This window comes from Sabethes cyaneus, chromosome 3, assembly GCF_943734655.1.
Source record: "Sabethes cyaneus chromosome 3, idSabCyanKW18_F2, whole genome shotgun sequence".
NCBI classification, from domain to species: Eukaryota; Metazoa; Arthropoda; class Insecta; order Diptera; family Culicidae; genus Sabethes; species Sabethes cyaneus.
Window position 1 is genome coordinate 79,165,686 of NC_071355.1, and position 26,999 is coordinate 79,192,684.

The window sequence follows — 26,999 nt, forward strand, 5'->3', positions numbered from 1 at the left end:
TGAGTTGATGTGGCGAGAATACGGTAAATTTGTAGAGTTGGTGGTGACGGGATTGAAAAAAAAACATATTTAACAACGCTAAATTAAGGCTGTGGCATGCACAAAGCGTGTAGAAAGCACGTGAATTCGCACCAGACTTTCTGAAGTTTTCCCATCATATTTGCACCGCGAGAGTCTTCCAAATGCAAACCTTCCAATTTCAAAAAATGTTGCATACATCAAGATGACTCCTCCTGCACTTTCGGCTGATGCAGATTTGGTGAATTTGTTTTTCTGTTCAACCGTGAAGAAAGTTTAAATAATGCTCATGGATACCAGAAGAAAAAAATAAATTAATAATGGAAGCGCTCATGTAAACTCAAATGATGCAACTCTATTCCATTCGAAGGACTGCTGGTGAGATTGTTCTATTTTTGTCCATATTTATATCTTCATATGTATATTCTTACAACACATATTTCATTACATATATCATTATCGTAAAAGAGAAGGAGCATCAGGGTAACGAAGACTGGATGTGGGATGTGGTAACCAGCCCAAGTCATATAAGGTCGGAGAGAATTTTGACGTGCCCTTCTAGCACACAAATCATCACGCAAGATAAGTTTGCACGACGAGGTTATGTATCTAGAAACCGGAAGTCTATACTGGAAGGACTATCTTATATTCCCGTGGAGTCATATGACATTGCTTATAGATCCCCCCAACCCCTTTTGGTCCTTCACCAACAGCATTGACATGAAAGTTGCTAAGTATATACATTCGATTCTGCAGTAATTCTACTTGCATACAATGGGAAACCCTTAAAATGATGGTGGCTACCCCCATACATACACATACATATTTATTTTTCTGTTCGGCCGTCGCTGGAAACCAGCGATGTCAACCTTCCAGACATTTGTGCATGCATAAGTTTGGGACCACAAGTTATTTTAGTTCCTGTGAGTTCTAAGTAGTTTTACTGATGTTACTGAAGCTTAAAGTACTAAATAAGTACAAAATAAATTATTTTGGTTATACAAAAGATTAGACTGAGAAAGTAAATTACTGCGGAGAAAATCAGAAAATGGCAGGATCCCAAATTTATGCATGCACCAATGTCTGTAAGGTTGGCATCACTGCTGGAAACCCACATATCCTTATGTCGTCTATGAGGAAAGAGTGATCCACCAATTACCATATTGTTATTATCACAACACTCTGTAAACAGCTCCCTGTATTCGCTTATATCACATAGGCCATGGCGTCCCACGACGCGTTCAAGGTCCGCGTTGTTTGAGCCAAACTTCGCGTTTAAGTCGCCCAATTGAATTCGAATGTCCCTCTTCGGCATTTTTTCAACCACACTGTTCAGCTATAGCTGTAGAAACTCTTCCTTCTGCAGGTCTGCAGCACCTATTGGCGCAATAAACATGGATTGCAGCAAGGTTTCTTATCCGTGTTCTAAATCTGGCCACAATTAATCTTTCGTTTAACGGTTCCTACTTCATCAGGGCGGCCACAACTTCGAAAGTCGAAAACAGACACTGAGAAAGCCTGCATGTCGTAGGCGAAATACGTATCTGTCAAGAATAAAATATACATAGTAGAATTAAATTGGATAAGTTTCCTTTTTATTTAATTTCCAGGAACTAATTCTTGATTATACGTTACACGAATACGTAATGATGTATACGATCAGTTAAAGTCATTTTCCATTAGCAATAAACCTTTGCACGGTGCCTAACCTCAACTCTGGTTTGACGTTTTTGTGTGTTTTGTTTTGATTCCCTTTGTAACCTAATTTTATTGCTAGTGGGTTTATTACTTGTAATTGGTACCACTTGTTTGCGGAAACCGAAAATACCCGACTTTTCCGAAGCAGGAAAATGATAACAGTTCTGTACAACATATATTTTTGCCCTTTTTGCAGTTTTTTGCTTCTGAGTCTTACGAATAAGTAATCAAAACAAACCCCACAACACTGTCAAACCTGGGAGGAAAAAAAACGCACTGACATCTGCGTGCAATGCTTTATTGGGTTTTGCTGAGCGTTTGTTGATATATAACGGATCGATAAATGGAATAAGAAGTTTTAGAAAATTATGACAGCACTGAAAGCACTGATTACGTGGCAAAAGCGTGCGCTGGATGCGCTGCCAATACAGATGCATTTTTAAGGCACAAAACAATACATGCATCGAAAGGTAGCCATTTGTCCAACCATCTTTGAGCCTCCAACCAAGTGCAACCATCTTTCGGGTTCCCCTTAAATGAAACAGGGAGTTTTTGTTCGATTATACTTTAAGGTGAAATTAGTGATCATTGAGATATCATCATTTTATATTTGTATTGTTTTGCGAATAGAATAGAAACTGTAAGCGACAAATAACCAAACGCATTGTGTGTGTACATGCAGTTTGACGAGAAATGTTATTAAAAAACGGGAGTATTGTATAACATATGATGAACATTTCAGCTAAAGTCACGCGAGAGCTTAACACAAAATTCGTCTGTATTCTTTACCCAACGTAATGTTGCCATATCTTCCGTTAGATTTCTTTACTACATGTCGAAAAAGCCACAATCTTAGTATTTTGTATGGCACCACTGTGTTACTACGAGCAAGAGACAAAAGAAAGAATACAAGAATCCCCCTGCCGCATGAAATAGATGCACGCTGAAAAATCGATACGCTCATTTACCGGAATGATTTTGGAATCATCTGGTTTGCAGTCGACATGCATTTCGTCTTATGTTTAAGAATAAAGTAAATAAAACCTGCCAGATTTTTATATGGAATGGCTTATATGAGTAAAAGTCGTTAAAATGCAAATTTTTGGTGAAAAGTTCGGTGGATGAAAACTGCGCAAGTTTTTTCGCCAGTTGTACATACATATTTTTCATAGTGCATGCAGAGTGTCTTTTGCATGCGCAAATGTAGATTAGCTGCTCGTGTGCTTTTATATTTTGTAAATTTTTGCCAGCTGCGGAGATATATTGACAGAAAGTGAGCCAGATATTGATGTGCTACAATTAAATGTTTCCAACTACTGCTTTTCAAGTGAAGTGAAGGGCCGGTTTTGTTTAAAATATGCAAGGAAAATGCGATACGCGATGAGGCTAGTGTTGTGTGTGTGTTTTATGCTTTATGTTTTATGCTGAGATGATGTTGAAGGGCATGTGCTCATAAGCAGTTTTTTCATCAGAAAAGCATTTTTGTCGATGGAACTGAGTTGCATATTAAAGATTATCGATAATGTGAGACAAATAAACATTTATCCTAGCGAATCTACTGTACTACATTTAAAAAATTGCATCTAAAGAGCCATTGAGACCTATTTACCAACACACTCAAAGCAATCAGGGTAGTCATGAATACATGATGAGGGCTAATTTCTCGTTAAACCCGAGCATGCTGACTTGAGTTTAATAACATTATTTGAATTTTCTGTAAAAAACATATTAAGAGGAATCTGTTATTTGACGACAAAATGATCGTTCGAATAGCCGATTCTAAATAGAACGATAAACATAAACGAAAAAGAAAATTATCCGAAATGTAAACAAGGGCGCCGGTATCTGCCGAGTGACGTCACCTTGATTTGGTGTATTAACAAAAGGGCAAAGGTGGCAAGAGTAAACAAAATGGGTGAGGAGAGTTATTTTCTGCTGCGAACAAACAACGGAAAAATTAACTCTAACTCTGCAAACTTTTCGAGGCTGTGTGTAGATCTTAATAAAAATGTAGATATTTGCAGTTTTTAATAGCTTTCATAAATTTGAAGCAGATTTTATTCAAATTTCTTTGGAGTTTACTTATTATTGCGTGCAAATTTTTTCCTGCCCCGACAATATTATCAATTTCCCACCCTTTCGTACGCGATGAATTATAACCGTCGCGGGCGAAACCGTCGCCAGAATCGTCGCGGGGTTTGTTTTGTCAAGAAAATCAATAGCTTACGTGCTAGACAAGCCTAATATATACTTATAACTTACATACAATCAAGCAGATTCTTTCTGTGACGATTTCAAGCTATCAAAAAAGTGAGCAGCACGTTTTGTTACCAAAGAAACGGGCAATATTTTTATTGGGGTTTCGAGCAGATTTTTTTTTTAGTTTTCGAGTTCACAGAGTTAAACAAATCTGGCATCTCTGCTTTCTGTCTTTTCACTTTGTGCAAAATGACGTGAATCAAAATCAATGCAATGCAAATGTAACTTTTCCTTCGCCGAAGTAACATACGTCGCGTAAAATCTAAGGATAGTTTTTTGCAAACTTCTTGTGTAGTGAAATTGAGCAATATTAAGTGAGTTGGTGGGTGACAAAAACCTCCCTGCTAGAAACAGGGAGTTTCTCCCGAAGTATTGCTTTTAGTGCCAAATGGTGCTGTTCCACAAAAAGTGAATTCGTGCACAAAATTATCTTGAAGTCATCGCTCTGATTTGTTTAGTGGAGGGATAAAAAAGTCTCAAATCCCCGCCGATAATGTTGATGTCAAGCAGAAAATTATCTGTGGCGCTGGTGATTACTCTAAATTGCTGTGTTTTACTCGCAAATGGTTTCACATTACAGCACCCGAAAGGTGTATCACCTGCTGGGGCCATAATCGAGGATGAAAGCTTCCTGCAGAGTCCTCATTATGAGACCAATGACGAATTACAGGATTTGCTGGCACGCCTCCAGAAAAATCATCCATCATTGGTAAAGGTTCACAATATTGGTTTTTCCCAAGAGGAACGTCCACTGTTGGCAATCGAAATTCGGCCAAATATCGATCGGCCGCGACAGCTGCTAATGCCGATGTTTAAATATGTGGCCAACATGCATGGTGACGAAACGGTCGGAAGGGAACTGTTAATTTATCTGGCTCAGTATCTGCTCAACAATTACGAACACGATCCGGAGATTGGAGCCCTGATTAACAGCACCGATATCTTTCTGATGCCCTCAATGAATCCGGACGGTTTTCAACGTTCTAAGGTAAGTCAAACATATTGATAGTTTATTGCAAAAACATGGTGAAGGGAGTAGTTTGTTTGTCCGTCATCTATGACGTCAATGCTGGTTAATGTCGTAAAAGCAATAGAAGTGATGGAGTGGGAAACACTCTTCCGACAATAAATTTACGCTTAGATGAACTGCGTGGGCATGTTGCGACAAAGCGTTTGAATCTGAATTTTATTTTTCTGATTCAAACTTGATTTGCAGCAAAAAAAACATACAAACCTACTGTGGTGCGGTGAATGTTCGACCTATTTTTTACCGTTTATGCGGGTATCATGCAGTGTATGCGAAAAAAAAAGATTGAAGCAGGTACTTAGCTAAAAGATTGGCAATATACATATGGAGAAACATAATATAAACAGTCAATAGTATTTCAAAATCAATTTTAAGTAGTTAATTTCCGTTTACAGGGTTTTGCATGATACAGTGGACTCGGAAAAGTTAATCGATTGGGGAATGGGTCGATTGAAAATTGATTGAAAGTCATTGAAAATGATAAATACAAAAGCGAAAAATATATTGTCGGATACGGGATACACATTTTTAAGTATCTGGAAGTTGTAATGTAAAGCAGTTGTAATAGGTCGCAAGATAATATGAAATAATACTTAGTTCCTTGCAGTAAATTTAAAATAATCGGTTATACTTTTTTGTATGCCAGAAGGGCACTGGGTTCAAAAATGCCACTGCGACAGTCACGAAGATTGTCTTTTGCAGCTGGTTCCGATTGCTGTACACAGTTTAGTCGGTTATACTAGTTTACTTTTCGTAGTCTACAACATTTTGACAATGTTCGCGCTTATTTTTTGTTCCCTGCTGTTCCTTCTTTTGGATTTAAAATTCAATTTGAGTTTGCGCTTTTCCAATATGTTATCAAAAAACCCCGAAGTAACTATGTGCCCGTATTGAACTATTGCTACAACTGTCCGGTACAGGAGTTTATAATTTAATCCCAGTTATGAAGTTGCGAAAAGGCGATAATAAACCTAAAAATGAGAAATAAAGATAGAAGGAAAACACACCTGTGTCCTGTGTGAATAAACGCTTTGGACAACCAATAAATTCGAGCTCTCAGAAAAGTTAAGCTAAAAATTAACTTTTTAGAGTGTTGCATGAGAGGTAATATTCGCTTAACTTTTCTGAACAATTAACTTTTCAAGAAAATTTTGTTTTTTTTTTCAAGAGTTTCCGAGAATCTACTGTAGCTTCTTTTTCTTTCACAAAATTATCTTTTATCATATACTGACTGGTCAAATTATGGTGTTCTTCTGACCGTTAATTTAAAAAAAATGCTTTTAAAACGGTAAATATCGGTTGGCTTGTATAATTGCCATCGTACATCTTTGAATCAAATTTCAATTAAATCGCTGAACAAAACTACGACAACATTTTAATGTTTTAAGGACAGATTTTTTATTTAAAAAATTGAAAGTCTGTGCCTAGCGGCACGAACGTGCGGTTGCCATAGAACTGCGAAAGCAGGTAATTTGAAAACGATTGACCCATTGTAAATGTTTTATAAATACTTTGTTATGCCAATTTATAACCTATTTAAAATAGTTACTGGCAGTAACTATAGCTACCTAAAACAGTCACTTGTTTCTTGAAGGATTTCAATTCTTGTTTTACCAATCTTCTAGAAATCTATTCCAGTTTTTGAATAAAATATGAATGTCAATGAATCTCGATGATAAGATGAGTAATAAAAAAATTAGTTTTTGACATGCCCCCGAACAACTCAGAACATCTCCGATAAATCTCCGAATATCTCAAAAAATCAGGAAAAGTTTGCTCATCAAAACTATCTGGTTACCTCCAATAATGTTTTGTTTTATAAAAGTTACGGCCGGTTGAATTTCGTCAAAATTTATCGTGTGCCGATAAATGATTCTAGGTACTAAGAGTTAAACTACCAGATTACAATCACACACTCTGCCAATTGGCGGTAGTATTACATTTTGCAGAGTTTTGCGTGACTTATAGCACTAGTTAACTATGGGAATATGGCTTGAAATTAGTTGATGAATGTTAACTGGATTAAGGAGCTTGCTCGAAACATAAAATATTTAAAGTAACTGTTGTTTATTTGAGCGTCTTATCTCTGGAGCCTCTTCCTACCATATATTTGGTTTTCGACGCATTGATTTGTAACCCCATCATCCTATCTTCCGTTTTTAGTCTGGCGTAGATTATATCCGCCGTCCCAAGTCCCAAGTTATGATGTCTAGTTGGTCTACGAAGGCTAGGAGTTGTCTACTCTTGCTGAAGATCGTTCCTCTCGTTTCAATGCCCACCGTGCGATGATAACACCTTTAATAGCGATATTAAATAACATCCAGGACAGTCCCTTCCCTTGCCGCAACACTCTGCGCAATTCAAAAAGACTCGAGAGTGTCCCCGAAACGCGCGCGTACATCACTCGCTCTAGAATAGCTTTGATCAGCCGCGTCAGCTTGTCCGGAAAACCGTACTCGTGCATTATCTGTCATAGCTGTTCTCATTCAACTGTATCGTATGCTGCCCTGAAATCCACGAAAATATGATGCGTGGGCACGTTGTACTCTCGACATTTCTGGAGGATTTGTCGGAAAGTAAAATTTGATCCGAAGTCGCACGGACCCCCATAAAGCCTGCCTGATACTGCCCCTCGAATTCTCTTGCTATTGAGGATAGACGAAGCAATAAAATCTGGCAGACCTTGTAAGGGGCATTGACCAACGTGATACCGCGGTAATTACAGCAATCGAGCCGGTCGCCCTTTTTCTAAATGGAACCGACTACACCTTCCACCCACTCCTCCGATAGTTTCTTCTCCTCTCGAATCCTATAAATTATCCAGTGAAGTTGCTAGCGGTTTTTGGCCATTTTTGTAGAGTTCTACCGGGAGTCGGTCTTTTCTGGCGGCTCTATTATTCTTCAGCTGATGAATTTCTCGCCGGACCTCTTCGAGATCGAGAGCCGGCACGTTGTTGTCGTTTGTAAGCACTCCGGGGGTAACTTCCATTGCGTCTCCTACTACTATCACCGTTGAGGTGCTCATAGAAATACTGCTTCCACCTGTCGACCACCACGCGCTCGTTTGTGATTAGATCCCCTCCCTCGTCCCTACACATGTCAGATTTAGGTGTGCAGCCCTTACGAGTTTGGTTCACAATCTCTTACAACTTTCGCGTGTCATTAGCCCGGAATAGTTGTTCCAGCTCCTCACGATCTCTGTCTTCCTTCTGGCGCTTTTTCCTCTCCAGTATCGTGGTCAACTCATTCCGCGCTCGTCGATACTTGGCGAAATTCTCTCTCGTGGATATGCTTAGATAGTTTTTTCCAAGCGAGCCTTGAAAACGGATAGAGATGATGGATGAGGTTTCTACTCCTAGCACCGCGGTTGCGGCCTCATTGGCGGCCGAGCGTATCATCTCTATCCGTTTTCGAGGGTCGAAGCATCTTGTTCCGCAGAGGAAGGCAGAGTTTTATCCAACATGTTTATGTTTCGCCGAGCAGGGCGGCTTTGTTGCGAGGTATAAACCGTCGATCGTTTTGAGCGCACGTGTACTGCTACTAGGTAATGGTTCGAGTCGATATCCGCACCACGCAGGGAGCGTACGTTGATGATGTTCGAGAAAAACCGGCCTTCGATGAGAATATAGTCGATTTGGTTCGAAGTTCGTTGGTCAGGTGATCTCCAGGTGGCTTTGTGGATATCTTTGCTAGGAAAGAAAGTGCTTTTGATCACTAAATATCGGAAAGCTGTACGGTTGATGCATCGCTGGCCGTTATCGTTCGTGTTAGTGTGCAGGCTATGGGCCTGATCACCGGTCTATATATTGCTTCCCTGCCGACCTGGGCATTCATATTTCCGATGACGATCTTGATGTACCGTGCTGAGCAGCTGTCCTAAATTGCCTCCAGCTGCGCACAGACTTCCTTCTCGTCGTCGGGTCTACCTTCGTGTGGACATTGCACGTTTATGATGGTGTAGTTGAAGAAACGGCCTTTTATCCTCAACACACACATCCTATCATTGATCGCTTTCCAGTCCATTACGCGATCCTGCTTTTTGCCCAACACTACGAGGCCCGTTCCCAGCTCGTTGGTCGCCAAACTTTCGGGGTTCTAACTAATCGAGCAACACCCCGCCACCAACGAAACTTAACGATCTGCAGTTCCAGGTACCAAGTTTCCATTTCATGCCTTTATTTCGTCACCTTTGTACAAGCCGAATGTTCCGAGTAGAATATTCTTGACTCCTTTTAGCTTTTAGGGTTTAGCCGTACCAAGGCCTATGCTACCGAGCCTCGTGATGGGGCTGTGCCTCCCTTTTTATTGGTATACGACCTTAGTTCCCACCGGGGTTGGTTTCCCGATCTCCGCTAAGGTTGCTCGTATTCCGGCTGGTACCACGTGGAGGTAGGCATAGAAGTTGCTGGATAAGGTGCTAAGGACCTTTATTGGGTCCATTTACCATTTACCAATCAAATACCAACATTGCTGCACATATTAGAAATTATCTAGTACATCAACGAATCGTTTGGTTTTTGCAGTAGGTTTACGAATAACCGTATTAAAGTCGCCGATAAGAAAATTATAACGATATTTCAATCCATATTCCTCGAAATGCTTGGAAAGAATCTCTGAGCAATTCTCATCAGGTGGATTATAATAAACGCTAATAAGCAACCGGTCAGCTCCACAAAAAACTTCTAACAAGAACTTAGTTCGATTCTCAGAAATACTTCAGTTTGTACAGATATACCAATTATCCTACAACTCTATCCTTTACGATAGTAAACACTAATGCCTTCCCCATGGCGATCGTAATCGTTTCTCACTACTCTTCTATTCATCAAACTTAGTAAAATTTCGGGTACATATGCTTTGCACATTGATTTGACATACATTGAGTTTATTTGTAACAAGAGCTGCGTTGATAACTGCTGATAACTTATTCATATTTCATTATGTAGTCAAACAAAAGTAGTCAAAACAAAACAAACACAATTGACAAAGAACAGACAGTATTTGATCCTTGATAAAGACTGAAAAATATAGTCGAAACGTTGGCAAAAGCACAAAATCTGTTTTTATTTATTGAGACTGACAGCAAAAATAAAATAGTGAATTTCACACACGTCAAAATGTATCCAATTAAGTCATATTTTACTTTGTGGGATGAACATAGCGCTAAACGAGAAAAATCACTTGTTCGAAACATTCCTCAACCTAATCTGAAGCCGATTATTATCAACCATCGTTAGGTGTAGACACCATCTTAGTCGCGACGTTCGGTCAGAACTGAAGCTCAAGGAATGATTTTTCTCATTTTGAAATTTCTCTGTTATTTTAGAATTTTGCTCTAATTTTTGAAAACCAGAAAAACTAAAGCAATTCTTTCATTGAAACCGAGTAGCAATCTAATAGATGAAATAAAGGAAAGTAAATATTGAATTCGCTCTGAAACCAGTTCAAAACAAGTTCATATTATCAATTATCAATTAGTCGAGCCTAAAAAATTCTTATACATTGTTTCCGATTTGTTAACACATTTGGTTCAAGCTTTTATACTGTCCGCAAGCAGTAGAAGTAAGTAGAAAACTTTGCTAACCGAAAAAGAATGTCATGAAAATATAAAATTAAATGACCTTGAACAACAATGAACCTTCTTCGTTTATGTGTTTTAGTTACAGTCACACAAACATTCTTGCCCAATATACCTTGCAATAATTTAAAAAATAGCTGAAAATGGGAAAATTATAATCTGAAAACTAGACAATTTATTCTTTTTTAGAAATTACAAGTCTTTTTCTACAATTTGGCAAAATTAGTATGTGGCTTAACATATGACATTTCACCACAATCAAATGACGATGTCATGGCACGGTAAAAATGAATTATTCAAATTGTGTGAGCCGAGTAGCGTTTTCATTAATACCTCGTATACCATTAGGTATTGCTCATGATGGTCCATTTGATCGGAGCAAATTTCATTTATTCCCCATTCAACTGTGCAAGTAAATGTTACTGCAAGTGACTGATACCAAAAACTTGACCGAAATGCAATATAGATTAGCACCATAGCGCGAAAAGAGAAATTTTGTGATGCCGTGCGTAACTCGCGTCAGAACACAGAAGAAATGGAAATAGAGTGAACGATTTCTGTGTTGTTTTACATGTCTAAACTGAAAATCATTCAATCTGGATAGAACATAGAAACCGTCTTTGCCAACCCGCAGAAATCCTGTCTAAGTTCGGATTCGTGTCAATCAGTAAAAACTGAAATTTGCGTGTACAACCATTCAGTAATACACGCATCATGCTATGCAAATTTTTAAATGTATTAGAGTTTTCGATTCAAATGGCGACAGCTTTTTGTGTTTTACATTGCGTTTTCATCCTACAGTCGCTGGACACAAAACAATCAACGGCCAGCATCGGTTGGGCAACGCATAATAGATTCTGTAGAGATTATCTAATAGCAACACTAAATCAGTGAAAGTTCCACTCGAAGCGATGGCAAGGTTTCGCTTTGCTGTTGCATTCCGTATTATATTTAACTCTCTGATACATTGTGTTTGCGGCAATTTGCTATAATATGTAACTATTAGTTCAGTATGTCAGTAATATATGTTTAGTGCACTTTTTCTAATGAGTTAATCTGAATGGATTCTAACGTCCCTATTTATTGATCCGATTTAACAGAAATTAATGGAAACTACTATAGTCCAACATAAAACCGGTTTTGATTTATCAAAACGCCAAACACGGCTGACAGTACGACATTTAACCCTTTATAAGGCCGTGGCAACTACGCGTGGAATTAACACAAACTTCAGCGAAACATAATGTTAACATTCGGTAGAACCCATTTATATTCTTTTTGATGAGAAAATTGCTGAAAAACTTGAAAAAATTGGTGGCAATATAGTTGCCACTGCCCGTCTGGTGCAAAACGTTGGTGGCAATATAGTTGCCACTGCCTGTTTAGAGCAAAACATTGGTGGCAACATAGTTGCCGCTGCCTGTCTGGCGTAAAACGTTAGTGGCAATATTTTTGCTAACCTCTCGCAGGATCACTTTTAAGAAAATGATCAAGCTCTACCATTTAAATCTACAACTATACGAAGTATTCGTTAACATTTAGATTTTTTGCTGGAAAAATTGCTGGAAAACTTGAAAAAATTGGTGGCAATATAGTTGCCACTGCCCGTCTAGCGCAAAACGTTGGTGGCAATATGTTTGCCGCTGCCCGTTAAGCTCAAAAAACATGTTCTCGAATATTGGTTCTAAGTTTTTGGATAAATCCACATAATCTATCACAACACGCCGTGAACTGAATATTACCATCCAAAAAGTTTCCAATTTAATGGTTTTTCTACGAATTTAAACCAAATTTACTGTTGACACTCAAAAACCAAGATTTGTTTTCATAAAAGTGGTTCGTAAATTACCATTTTTTACAAATTCAGCGTTTTAAAAACATTGAGAATGTTGCCAAAGGCTATCAGAACATATTGGGTACATAATATGCTAAAACGATATTGTTAGAAAAGCAAAAACAATATTTTTCGTTGGTGGCAATATAGTTGCCACTGCCTTATAAAGGGTTAAGCGATCAGATAAGAAACTACTACTATTTTGTTGATTTGTTAAATTATAAACCGGGCTACGTCCATAGAAATAATTTTAATTAAAAAACGTTGCTTTCAACTGTTAAAAACTTTTGTAACAAACGATTTGTTAGAAAATCGAAGATTTTAGAGTTGTGGGGAAATGGGCAACCTAGAATTTGTATATTGTTCGTAAGTCTATGCCCGTGTACAAAAAACTCTGGCACGCTTTGTCACAATCTGTACCAATGATAATATTATGAAATATTTATTTTCATAGAGAATTTTATGGCTACACGAGATCTTTATTGATTGCCTTCGCAAGAGAATAAAATTGGCTATCGCGCACAAAAAAAATAATTTGTTTTTCGTTATGGACCTTCCAACGCATTACATGACATTTCAAACTTTTAGTGTGGGCTTCAATTATTTTCCAACCGATCTGTTACCACTTTCCTAAATACAGTTCAGTATAAACCGCTCTTACTGCGAGGATTGTATTGCACTTCACAGCAATATATCGGTTCATGGGTCAACAGGTCAGATTGAAATTCCCTAGATATATTTATTGACGGAAATGTTAACGACAAAAAGCATCTGTAATTCAATAAAGCATTCAATTCACGTTTTCCTTGCAGGAAGGAAACTGTGAATCCCTTCCGGGATACGTCGGTCGTCACAATGCCATCAGCGTGGATCTGAACCGTGATTTTCCGGACCGATTCGATGATGATCACATACGTCACCAGCGGCGGAATCGACGCCAACCGGAAACCGTTGCCGTAATGAACTGGATTCTGAAAAACCCATTCGTGCTGTCGGCCAATCTGCACGGAGGTGCTGTCGTAGCCAGCTATCCGTACGATAATTCCATGTAGGTTTATTTTTCGTCGATTATAAGTTCATACACTAATAAAAACACTCATTCTAGTAACCATCATGATTGCTGTGAAGACAGTCCAACACCGGACAATCACTTCTTTAAGTACGCAGCTCTAATGTACGCTGAAAACCATCCAGTGATGAAACACGGCCAAGACTGCAACGAAACATTCCAGCATGGTATTACGAATGGAGCGTATTGGTACGAGCTGAACGGTGGCATGCAAGACTTCAACTATGTCTTTAGTAATTGCTTCGAAATTACCCTAGAACTTAGCTGTTGCAAATATCCGAAGGCCAGCGAAATGCCTCTGGAATGGCAGAAGAACAAGAGGTCGCTTATTGAGTACATAAAGTTGGTGAATGTTGGTGTGAGGGTACGTAGAGTTAATAACACAGTTTTAAAGCTTACTAAACACGTGATATCCTTTGGTGTAGGGTCTTGTAACAGATAGCAGTGGATTTCCCATAAAGGATGCGGACGTAATTGTTGACGGAATCAACCAGAATATTCGCACTACAGAGCGAGGAGAGTACTGGCGTTTGTTGGTTCCCGGCAATTACAGGATTCGAGTAGAAGCCGTTGGGTAAGAATCTGCCGCTTCATCATGAAAATATTTGACCTCAAATAATATCTGTTTACGTTCTGTTCTAGATTCTATCCGAGTCAGGAAGTACCAATCACAATCACCGCCGAGCAACCATTGCGTGTCAATTTCAGTCTCAAATCGTACAACGCCGATGAAGGTAACTAAAACAGTGCTCCAAGGGGGAACGGATACGGCACGGTACCTAACGGGCTTGATGCACATAATATTGGAACCATCTGTTCCTTGGGAAAAGGGGGGCTTGTTCATTTGTCCTGCTCAGCTATTATTCAAACCAAATCGTTAAATAATGGAACAGATTTTTCAAAACCTCGTTAGAGGCTAACATATTTTTTATGTGTGGTTCGGGGTAACAAAAGAGGATGTTCAAACTAACTGGTGTCATTTTTCTGTTTTAATACAAACGATTTTTTTGATTTTATTAGGTATTTTTTAGCCTTTTCGCACATTCACCACACTTTGCACCGCTTTGCTTACCATTTGACGAATTAATATACCTACATATATCATATTCTGTACTATAAACCACCTACAAGTCATCTTTATGCAATATATTTACACCTGGCTATAATGTTTGCAAGTTACAGGGTGTCTTATAATCAAAAATATCCCGAAGTTCAATTGAAATAATGCCCAAAATTATTACAAATCTAGCTACAAGTTTATTGAGAGAATATCAGCATTTCTAATCGGCATTTAAAATGAATTGGTTAGAAGTCACGCTTAGTAGCATTACACGATAACAGGTTGCTTAAGCCTGGATGATAAGCCGCAAACCAATTTAAATTTACCAATTTAAACGATTATAAATCGAACACAAATCGGTTACCCAATCGTGTGCTGCACGTTTATTTTTTTGTACTTAGAAATTAGGCCGTATGAATAAAACAGTTTGCTTTGCTTTTCCCGTGTAAATCTTATGCAAGAATTTGCTCTAACTCTTTTATTCATTCGGCCTATTGTGTCCAATTTTAAAGCAAACATCTTTGCCCAATTAAGAAACATGTCTTGACATGGCAAACTATCAAATATGGGTCATAGTTTTCTATAAAAATTAGTATATCACTGAAAAATGCAGTTTTAAATTTGATGAAAAAACCTGTGATGTTTAGTTAGCGTACGTTATTATATGCCACATAAGTCAGGTATTGTGGTATTTTGATAACGCAGTGATATATTTGACAACTTAAATTATCACTCCAGCATGATTGAGCAATTTCAAAAAATAAATGATAGTAATTTTCGTTAGTTATTGAAATACTCGAATCTCGGTATGGAGAAGAATTTCATTTGACATGTCACTAAATGATTCGCTCCCAAATTCTGCTGAAGCAGTATGATGCAATTCCAAAATTTCCTAACTTCTGGATTGGTCCTTAAAATATACTGCATTTTAATCATCTAAATCCGTCGGTTTCGTACTTTCCTACAACGGTAATATTAACCTTTTGAACGAAACTAATGAAATTTCACAAGACTTTGAGGAAATAGTGAGATTATCTTAATTGAGCAACTCGAATTTTAACATTATATTTGTCTCTCTCATATTCATTTCAGAAACTATTATTTTTATTATTAACCAACGCATCTACCTTTTCTAAAACTAATTTACAACTTAACTGTCACATTATTTTATTCTGTACAACTACTGTCTCATTTTGAATGCATCTACACTTACAATTAATTATTCCAGTGAGATTCCCAAAGCCAAAACCTTCACAAAACCAACCTCCGACATTGCAAACCAGGCGACAACAGACGTCCTATTACAATTGGGGACCGCAATACTATTGGTACGCTGATAATAACAACCGCTTTCCGCCTTATCCTTACTATTCTCCACTTTCCCCAAAGTATCGACCAGCGGATCCCCAATACTACTACTACACAACTTACAATCAAAACTATCAAAACGGCCAATACGTTAATAAATTTTGACAAAATCGAACCAGTGAACCAAACACACACACATTATAAATAACTTTGAAAGAAGTTGAAACACCCGAACAATGTAGAAATTATGTAATTGTGAATTTGTTGGTATTGTAGCGAATCGGATAGAAACAATACATCCTTTAGTATCCTGCACGCTGAACATGCTAAAGCTCGCTTTAATCAATCAGTACATACTTATACATATACACATTTTAATGTAAAATATACAAGCAACAATCAATGTTAATGTATTGCAAATCCCTCTAAAAATGAAGTCCCGAATAATCAAAAAACAGATGAGCAGACTGCACAAATAACTATTTGAACAATTATTTTCAATGTCCATCTGTAGACGATAGGCATCTACGATCTGTTACCACAATTTTGTTTCTGTTCCTATCAAATAGTATGAATCTGCCGGCACCAAAGTTTACATTATAAACTATAAACTGAATGTAGAAAGAGCAGAGGTTGTTAGTGTTGTCCTGCGAACAAAGACATTATTATAAATCAGTATGAAAACCAACCCATGTGAAGTCTATTTAAATGAATAAAGCAATTTTCAAAAAGTATTCCTGCTAAATTGGTTTTTTTTTTTGAAAGTTTGGTTGATATATGTTGTACTTTTAATTTCGGTATAAATGGTATAAGGTTAAATGTGTATGTGTGTACGGTGTAGTGCTTGCTTTCGCGTAATCGAATCGATAGATTTAAACCACTAACGGAAGAAGCTCATCTCGCCTTCGACTAGTCAGTAAGCTGGATTATGGTGACGTATCTAATGTAGATTATAATATAACGTAATAATACATTCTGGTGATATGAGGCATCGCTAACTACCTACTTAATGACAGGAAAACACTGTGACTAACAAAATGGATTTTTACCACCAGTTTCAGATAAAACCAAGCATCCTCGGGTGATCCGCCAGCAACCCGACCAGTACGGATTTCTAATGACGCCAAAGTTTGAACATCATAACTTTTTAGCGATGGAAAGGTAAGTGCTACTCACTTAAACAGACAAGCTTTCGTCAATTAAATTGTTCATGATTTTTGGAATCTATCTCAACTTTATCTAAACTAAACACAAATTTAAAACATACTGTTCTCGAAATTACTCAGAGTAGTCAACTTATATTTTACAGAATGAAAACATCTGGCATTTTGGATTGAATCCAAGGTTTGGTTTTGTACAATACACATAGGCATTTTCCAAAACTATACAAAATAGGCCGAAGGGTCACAGAATTTCATAAAATTTTGTATGCGATTATAGTTAATAGATCTATGAACGACAACAATATTTAAAAACTTCAAAGTCTCCTATTTTCCAAAAAAAAAATCCCAGGAAAATTGTCCGGTTTTCGCGGTTTTGCCTTATTTTGAAAATTCACAACTTTTGAAACCAAGGAAAACTTCAAACAGAAATCCGAAAGCTAGATTCTATTTCATAGAAACATTAAAAGCATCATATCAAAAAGACTTGAGGTTCAACCTCGAGTCCATACAAATGCCGAGCGCCATTAACTACAGCCAGGGTGTCGATTTCCTGAAAAAACCTGGAAAATCAGGGAATATCAGGGAATTCATTTTTGGATCAGGGAAATCAGGGAATATCAGGGAATTTCGAAATTCAATCAGGGAAATTTTGTTCACGCGGCAATATTGTTGATCAACTTTGGAATCAATTTCAATTTTCGTGTAAAATATACGGATTGATCGGTTGAATTAAAACTTGTCACATGTCTAGTGGCGATTCGATTATCTTTCAGTTTGCCGTAAATTTTTTATTTGTTTTGCGCCGTACAATTGTCAGACTTCACTCGCTGTAGTGCTTGTAATCGGCAATGGCAGGCCTCACGCACTTCACGGTGCAGACATCAAGAGCACAAAGCGGGACACATACTGTTATTTACACGCGATCTACAGTGTTTTCACCAATTACAGAATTTTACACTCAGAAGCCCCAAGCATTGATCATCTTCCTTCAGTATCCATGATTCATGTCCGTTAAGGGTTACCGGGAGCATTAACGTTCTGTAGAATTTGCGTTTATGCGAGTTGGCAACCTTCGGGACTGGTTCAGCTGGATGCGTAATGCGCAGAAAGCTTACATGTTTCTCTGTTCTGATGTGATCCGCAGTGAGCAAGCGACTCTTGGCCTGGTTCTTCTCATCTGTCATTTTCTGGCATTCGACATCAAACAAGCTGTTACACTCACCCTTATTCTGCGAGGCGAGTGACGTAACTAATTTGGAGTCATCGCGAATGAGGTGACAATTGTCACCTAGGTGACTCGCTTTGTCACCTGGCGAGTCGCGGCGAGTGACAATTGTCGTATTGAGTCACGTGACTCGCAGAATAAGGGTGATTGTCTTCCCCACGTCGTGCCTATCACTTCCCTCGTAGTTGTTGGCGCCATGGCGGATCCTCCACAGCCTACTTAGACTTAAGTCTTATTCCCTGTCGTCATGCTGTTCTGCGATTCGTTGATCAAGCTTTCTGGTGTACTCCACTGCAACGTCATATGCCGTAAACCGCTAGATGTTGAAATGCAACATCCTCTCAGTGCGAGCCTTCGCCGATTTCGATAACCTTGCGTGGATCTTACGACGAGATAGTGGTCAAAGTCGCTAAGAAAAGACTGTATATTGTGACTTCCAAAAAGTATTGACCGAAACAGGATCGATCTGGGAGCTAGAGTCTTGAATTTTCAAGTTGTGCGCACCCCATAAATCCTTTCGAACCTGTCATAGAATTCGTCCCTAGCAAAGCAATGCAAAGTCTTGAGCATTAACTGTCACTAGACATTATCCTTCTTTTGCGACAGACTTCGCAGCCGGCTGTTAGAGTACAGGAAAATTACGGGGTCAGTGCAACGATCCTACTGATTCTATCTAACAAAAACTGGCTAGCCGAGATTCGAACACAACTGGCTTGATAGATCAGCATCGTACCTCGAAGCTAACTGGGCGGTTCAATTCGTCCCTAGTATCATCGAATTTATGATTTGTTGGTGACTATACGTTGATTAAGCTGTAGTTGAAGAATTTGCGTTAACTGACTGAGCTGAGCTGACTGAAAATGAGCAAGATTTGTTATGTTTACACGGCTGTAATTTTGTTGTATGTAACATCTAAGCTTTGTGCAAAAACAGGTCGATTAGATTATTTCTCAATCTTTGTTTCTTTGGATTCAAGTTGATACCTCAAACATAACTGTCCCTAGACTCGATAGAAGAGGGCGTTTTCGAAACGCTGATAAGAAATAGGTTAAGAATCTTTGATATGTGTTCTTAAAACATGAAGAAATCTAGCTTTAGTTTTCAGCAGCTCGCATAACCCATGCTAAAGGGTTAAAAACTTAAGCCAGAAATCGCCCAAATAAGCTTCATATTCGAGTTTTGAGGGTCAGGGAAAAATATTTAAAGCATCAGGGAAAATCAGGGAATTTTATTTTTGGATTTGAGTCGACACCCTGTCAGCGCACCTCTTCCGACAAAAATGAACGCTCTTGATTGAATCGGTCTCAATTTCGGGTCCAATAGAGAAATCTCATTAATAAATAAAGTAAACAAGGTACAAGATTACCTCCCAGGGGAACGCTGGAAAGATTCTTTCTGGATACTTCACCGTAGAATTGCTCCAGCTCGTTGCTCCTCCGTACAACGGTTTCCCATATTTCGTCAAACGTGGTCCTACCCATACGACATACAATAACAGCTAATGCTTGCAAGTTCTCCATGACCATCGTCCATGTCTTGTGCCCATAGCGAACTTCTTACTTCTTACTTCTACCAGTAAAGAGGTGGCTCATGTCGTATGAAAAATTCCTCATTCGGTCTGTACTCGGTCCTGAGCTACTCGTTGCCAAATCGTCGAGCGTCTCGATACATACAAGTCGGCTTCAACCTGGTCGAGCCATCTAGCACGCTCAGCCCCTCTTCCTGATGCCTTTGTGATTCTTGAAGAGAACGGATTTCACGGGACGTGGCTGGCCCACCGTATTCTCCCAACTTTCGCCAGGGGTGCGATGGCAATCTCATGCCAGCAACTTGTGGTTAATACGCCTACGCTACTCTCCGCCATTCGATTGTATTCCGCCAAAAATAATCCGCAACATCTTTTGCTCAAATAACGTGTGTCTTCCGTAAGCTAAGTAACTGTCTCAAGTCCGTAGGGGACTACCTGTCTGATTCGCGTTTTGCGTCCAGTCCGGTGACCAGAAATCCCAAATAAACGTACCCATCAACCACTTTCAGTTCACCGCCGTCAATAGTCATTGTCCATGGGAGGCAAACAATGTTTTCTCTGGAGCCTCTTCCTACAATTGGTTTTCGACGCATTGATTTGTAACCCAATCCCCCTAGCGTCTATCTTTCGTCTGGCGTAGGTTACCCCCGCCGTCCCAAGGTTCCTAGTAATGATGAGGAGGTCGTCTGCGAAGGTTAGGAGCTGGTTACTCCTATTAAAGATCGTTCCTCTCGTTGCGATGCCCGCTCGCCAGATCACAACTTCAATAGCGATGTTGAATAACATACAGGATAGTCCATCCCCTTGCCGTAACCCTCTGTGCGATTCGACACACGCGCGTAACACGTCACTCGCTCCAATGTAACTTTGATCAGCCGCGTCAGTTTGTCCGGAAAAGAGTACTCGTGCATTATCTGCCATAGGTGTTCGCGCTCGACTGTATCATATGCTGCCCTGAAATCCACGAAAATATGATTCGTGAGTACGTTGTACTTTCGACATCGTCCCTACACATGCCAGGTTTAGGTGTATTGCCCTTACGAGTTTAGTTCACCTCCTAGTGAAACTTGCGCGTGTCATTAGCCCGGAACAGTTGTTCCAGCTCCTCACGACCTCTGTCCTCCTTCTGGCGCTTTTTCCTCCTCAGGATCGTGGTCAACTCATTTCGCGTTCGTCGATACGTGGCCAAATTCTCTCTCGTGAATATGCTTAGAAGCCTTTTTTTCATATCTATCGTTTGCTGGCTTTCCCCGTCAAATCAATCATTTCGTGCGCTCAAGGTTTCCTCACCTAGCACCGCTGTTGCGGCCTCGTTGACGAGCGAGCGTTTTCCACAGAGGAAGGCAGAGCTTCATCCAGTATGCGCATGTACCTTTCGGCAACTTACGAGTTGTCTAATTGCCGAATGTTTAACCGACAAGGACGGCTTTGTCGCGAGGTATAAACCATCGATAGTTTTGAGCGCACATGTATTGCTACTAGGTAATGGTCCGAGGCATTCGCATATAGAACTCGATTGCTGGTCTATACATTGCTTTCCTGCCGACCTAGGAGTTCATATCCTGCCATCTTACTGTGTCGAGAGTACACTGTGCCTCCTTCTCTGTTGGTACGACCTTACATAGTAGAACGACTTTAGCTTCCACCGGGGTTCATTATCCGATCTCCGCTAAGGTTACTCGTATTCCGGCGGGTGCCCCATGGATCCGCTTCCCATATGCTACACAGCAAATCCGCTTCCCATATGCCAGAAATCCCACGGGGCTTGGTTGGAAGATCTTCTCGTTAATAGCTTGCAGCTTTGTTGGCACCACGAGTAGGGTTCTGTAACTTAAGGGTAGTAGGGTAGTAGGGTTCTGCTAAGATTCATTGACTAGGAACAGCATTGCGCCTTGAATCCAGTCAATCTCCAAGCTGGCGGACATTTGTTTCTGCTAATTGTATTCATGATGTCATTAAATGCTCCTGAAGAGGAGTTCGTTCAGTAAAAGCGAACATAACAGTTTGTTCCTTAAACTTTAGCAGAAACTTTGTTTCTCAATAAATTTGATACTTAAAGACATTTTTCGAAGAAACCTAAATTTTTAAGGCGGATAAAACTGTTGTTCAAATAATAGTTTCAAGAACATTTGTGATACGAAAAGCATGTTCCTTATGCCTAGAAAATAATCCAAAAAACGGATAATCTTGTCTTCAATGATAATACTTGTACGAAGTTTGGTAAAATTATATATTATTATATTCTACTGTTTTTAGCTTCATCAATGACTTAGCAGGAAATTACCCGTCCATAACTCGATTGTACTCGATCGGAAAAAGCGTTCAACAACGAAACCTTTGGGTGATGGAAATTACCCGTAACCCCGGTAAGCACGTTCCAGAAAAACCTGAAGTTAAGTACATTGCCAATATGCACGGTAACGAGGTAGTAGGTCGAGAGTTGCTACTCCTGTTTGCCAAATACCTATGCGAGAACTATAACAAAAGCGAAAGAGTCACCAAACTGGTCAACAATACCCGGCTACACGTACTGTTTAGTATGAATCCCGATGGATATGAGATTTCCGAGCATGAAGACAAAGATAACCTCAAAGGACGAGCAAACGCCAACGGAGTCGACTTGAATCGAAATTTCCCGGACCAGTTCGGTCGGAATCGGTACAATGCTCATCCAGAACCTGAAACTCAAGCCGTCATGAACTGGTCACTGTCAATACCGTTTGTTCTGTCGGCGAATTTGCACGGTGGAGCTCTGGTGGCCAATTATCCGTTCGACGACTCACCGAAGGATTTCGCTGATAGCAATGATTACAGCAACCCACGGACAGTAAACAATCCGACCGAGGAAAATGAAATGTTCCAGTATCTGGCACATACGTATTCAAATGTAACTTTTGAAACATATAAAATGCAACATCTGTTTCATTACATTTGGTTAATTACAGGCACACACCACCATGCATCTTGGTAAACCATGTTCGACTTTCATGCAGGAGCGCTTTCCAGAAGGGATAACCAACGGTGCAGCATGGTATTCGGTGACCGGTGGAATGCAAGACTGGTCCTACGTTGTAGGTGGTGCATATGAACTGACGCTGGAAGTAGGCTGCGAGAAGTTTCCGAAAGCGGAAGATTTACCCCAGTACTGGCTTCAAAATCGTGAAGCACTGATGAAATACGTTGAACAGGCACAACACGGAATAACCGGAACAGTTAAAAGCACGATTGGGCACGCCATTCCGCATGCATCTGTTCAGCTGAATAGCATACAACATGTAACTTTCACCACAGAAGATGGCAGTTATTATAAGATGGTGCTCCCTGGACTGTATAATGTTACCGCTGAGGCTGCCGGGTAAATTTTTGATATTTTGAGCGTTTGTTTTGCTCATGTTTTCTCTTTTTTTCAGTTACGAACCTCAAACCGTACAGGTTCAGATCCCACCTGAGGCCACAGACCCGATTTTGGTTGATTTCCTTCTGATGCGAGATGACCCGCAACATTGGTCATCGGCGTACGACTACCGTGTACTGGAAAATGTTGTGAATACTCGGTACCATAGCGATATTGAGCTAAGAGCAATTATGAGTGAGTTCGAAAATACAAACTACAAAACGGCTTCGCTAGAATACGCAGATAATGAAGTATCAATGGTGTATCCATCGGTCAAAATTACTGACAGTGTAAGTAGAATTTCCATTGATTAAATAATTTCTTATTGTAATTCTCAATGATTTCATTTTTCTTAGATTGGCACTCCGGAAGAAACGAAACTGCACATCTTGATCCTGTCGTCACTGTTTCAAAGTAACACAATTGGTCGGGAAATGGTTATCAACTTAGCTCGTCACGTACTGGCAGGGTACAAAATTCCCGAACCGGGTTTATTAAAATTGCTGAAAAACGTCGTGCTCCATTTTGTCCCCGTTAAATTGGACTCCGATCATCTTCTGGAACAGTTTCGTGCCAATAGCAGCCTATGTGATCCGACAGTGAAAGAGGAACTTGGCGATAAACTGCTGAGTGCAGAAACAGACCATGAAAAGGATATGTTGTTGCGAATGTTTCAAGACGAGGAATATGATCTGGCTTTGAACTTTGCCGCTGGAGGAAATGACGTTTTGTTAGTGCTCACTAAAATCGAATAACATTTTAGATTTCTTTGTCTATTTGTACTATTTTTTCAGCTATCCCAACACAGCCGATAAAATCGCTATCTATTCACGGTTTGCGGAAAAAATAAAGGGGCATAAGTACACGGCCGTGAGTAACGAACAGTGTCCAGAGAACACTATTCGACATAACCAAGCGGACGCTATCCAACGATTGACAAATCAACTTCATAACCTTTACAAGGTGCCACTTTTCACAATTCAATTGGGTTGCTGCAAGATGCCACAGCAGCAGGATATAGCCGTTGTGTGGCGTCAGAATCTGGAACGAATGACGAATTTCCTTCAACTGATTGATACTGGCATTAAGGGTTATGTTCGAGACCTACGCGGAAATCCCATTCGAAAAGCAATCTTGAAAGTACGTGGAAATAATTTGATTTACAAGGTTACACCCAATTTGGCACACTTCCGAGTAGTACTCCCATCTGGTTCAATGGAAATTGAGTTTAGTTGTGTGAATTATACATCACGTATTCTACCCATCACGCTGAACCAAAATCAAATTCTCGATATGGGTGATATTATCATGGAAGAAACAAGTCGGCGAGAGGCAGGAATAGGATCGATTCAACCATTATTTCCCACTGGAAAGCCAGCTTTATATAATGGAAGCTTCGCAGTGATGGCGGCACCCAATAGAATGAAAATATTTCCAACTGATGGCGGAGTCGAGCTGCAGGGCAGAATTTCCGGTAAATTAATATGCACTCACGTAAACGTTGTAAGCTAATATCTCTTTAAAACAGGTCTAGTTCTTGACGAGTTTAATCATCCTCTGCCTAATTCAAAAGTTTACATACAGAATGCAGTATTCAATTTAACTAGGTTTACGGACTCAATCGGCAAGTTTCAGTTAGATGGCATCCAACAGAAGGATCTAGTACTACACGTACAATCCGCAGGGTTCACTTCAGACGAACGGTATTCATACTACAAAATATTATTTATAAACGTCTCATGTTTATCGAACATCCAATTCAGGACTCTCCACATAGGCTCATCGGGTGAGCTGCCTGGTGTGATATTTCATCTAAAGCGAGACGAGCGAGTCTTGGGCATCCCGAGACTGCTGTTCGTTATCCTCGCCGGCTGTGCCTCCGTTGCCATAATCGCTTGCGGTGTGATGTGCTTTACGTATATACAAAACCGTCGACGAAATTCCCGCTATTATTATAACTTTTCCATGCTACCACAGAAAGGTGAGCAAACTAAAAGACTCTTCGACGATGATGAGGATGGCGAAACGGAACTTTATCGAGCACCAACGAAAAGTATGCTAATTTTATGCGTTAAAAAATTTCTCAAAAATAATAAACTCGCAAATATCTTTTAGAGCTTCAACCGTACTATGATGACGAACGCGAACCGCTTTCTGATACTGAAGATGATAGCGAAGAGGAAATTGTGATGTTAAACTCCAAGTTTCGAAACTAGGTACTATTAGGCTACCACAAAACAGCAGGTGAACCCAATCAATAATTTATTTCGCTCTAGTTGCATATCTAATGGAAAAAAATTTCCAAAGCTTTCTACATTCCGATATTTTTACTGACTGCGTACTCGTCGAAAGTCAATTAAAGCATCAAATCGTTGAATCTATCTCTAATTTTTTATATGTTCTTTATATGCAAATGCAGGTTCTAAAACACGCAAGTGCAGTGAAAATAAATGTGATAAATTCCATGAAACAAAACAATTGCACATTTTTGACAAACGCAGCTCGTCGTGGAGCAAAACATAAGATATATGATGATCTGTTAAGTTAATGTTGATGTTATTAGGCTGAAATTCTACCAAGTTTGGATGGTAGTATCGAAATACTAAATAGATACTTTCTATTTTACGGTGAACCAGTAATCCATAAATGAGTGATGATAAACTATTGTAGAACTATTGTAATGATAATATAGTTATGCTAGACGATATAGGTAGCTAATAAAAATCACTACAGATAAATGTTATGGATCATCTACGCGCTTGTGGAATAGAGAGAATGAGTGAAATATGCCTAGTTAGAAGGTGCATCCAAACTGGGTGGATTTTAGCGGAAAATGAATAAAGTGATCAATATAGAATATGTCCATTTTGTGCGACAAGTTATCGCATATCGTTTGAAAGAAAAACCGCGACCAAGAACTAAATGTGCTCCGAGCATAACTCTTAAACCATAAAAACTTTCCACGGGGTTTTTGTTGGTAAAGCAGGGCGTATCTCGATCTTATAATATACACTGGCAAGTGGCTTCAATCTTGGTAAGGCAAAAGGGCGTGTGAAACGGGCCTGATAATTAACCCATGTTAAGATTTGAACTCGCTTGGTAAATGGCCAGGCAATGCACACCGAAACCGGTGGAAACTACAGTTGCTCATACAGGGAAGGAGACACTCATGCGAATGCTAAGTGTAAACTCTCAACCTAAAATAACGGATTTTTGTAGTAGCATGTCCGAATGAACCGAATACTTCAGGGAACCAAAGCAGAGGGTCCAAAGTCCCTAAACGAAGATGGTTGTTATAGCTCTGTTATCCAAACCTCTGTTACGTAAAGACTTAAATGGATAAGCCCCGAAACTAAGATGTCATGCAACCCGTACCGAAGGATGAATAGTGCGGGGTTCAATAAATACTCAGCCGAAAATGAAGTCTGTGGAGTACCAGGGCGCCTTCCACAGTAATCTGCCCTTGTCGCATTATGCGGGGCTCTGATATGGCAAACTTTTCGTTCCCCAGCATCCCGTTTGACTTATTATGAATCTCTTTAACATAAAAAATATATAATTTCTGGCCGGAGAAAATGGAGTCAGAGAACTCCATTACGCGCGATTTTAAGGTGATTCTGCAATTGATCGAGCGAAGGAGTAAGAGCTGGAGGATAGCTTTAACCTCAAAAGCGAAACGCTGAATGGAGGACCTTTAGTCTCTTCGATGATCCTGAGTTTACCAAATGCGAACCATACGGACATCTTTCCGATATGGCGACGCGACCAGACAACGATGGAGCACCAAAGTCGTCTTGTTTGCGCACAAGCGGTTACCAGTGACCACAAAAAAGGCGAT

General features: G+C 39.6%; 1 protein-coding gene across 2 annotated transcripts; it reads left to right on the forward strand.

Moving 5' to 3' along the window:
* The first annotated feature begins 4,164 nt into the window (after positions 1–4,164).
* LOC128741310 (carboxypeptidase D) lies at positions 4,165–26,008 on the forward strand. Of its 2 annotated transcripts, XM_053837041.1 has the most exons (15): positions 4,165–4,963; positions 13,227–13,462; positions 13,520–13,847; positions 13,909–14,057; positions 14,126–14,217; positions 16,907–17,012; positions 22,024–22,654; positions 22,713–23,122; positions 23,178–23,451; positions 23,518–23,891; positions 23,956–24,635; positions 24,690–24,864; positions 24,925–25,214; positions 25,277–25,405; positions 25,469–26,008. In XM_053837041.1, exons 1-14 carry the CDS (start codon positions 4,469–4,471, stop codon positions 25,375–25,377), a joined length of 4,341 nt encoding a protein of 1,446 aa, XP_053693016.1. In that variant the 5' UTR covers positions 4,165–4,468; the 3' UTR covers positions 25,378–25,405; positions 25,469–26,008. The 2 variants fall into 2 exon arrangements, with proteins under 2 accessions (XP_053693016.1, XP_053693015.1); XM_053837040.1 differs by having other exon boundaries at positions 25,277–26,008.
* Positions 26,009–26,999: the final 991 nt, after the last annotated feature.

What these genes read in the sequence shown, in the direction of transcription:
- LOC128741310 (XM_053837040.1), top strand. Translation starts at nt 4,469, where the DNA reads ATGTTGATGTCAAGCAGAAAATTATCTGTGGCGCTGGTGATTACTCTA. An exon ending in ACGGTTTTCAACGTTCTAAG is followed by an intron (nt 4,964 to 13,226) that starts GTAAGTCAAACA and finishes TTTTCCTTGCAG; the next exon opens with GAAGGAAACTGTGAATCCCT. An exon ending in CGGTCAAAATTACTGACAGT is followed by an intron (nt 23,452 to 23,517) that starts GTAAGTAGAATT and finishes CATTTTTCTTAG; the next exon opens with ATTGGCACTCCGGAAGAAAC.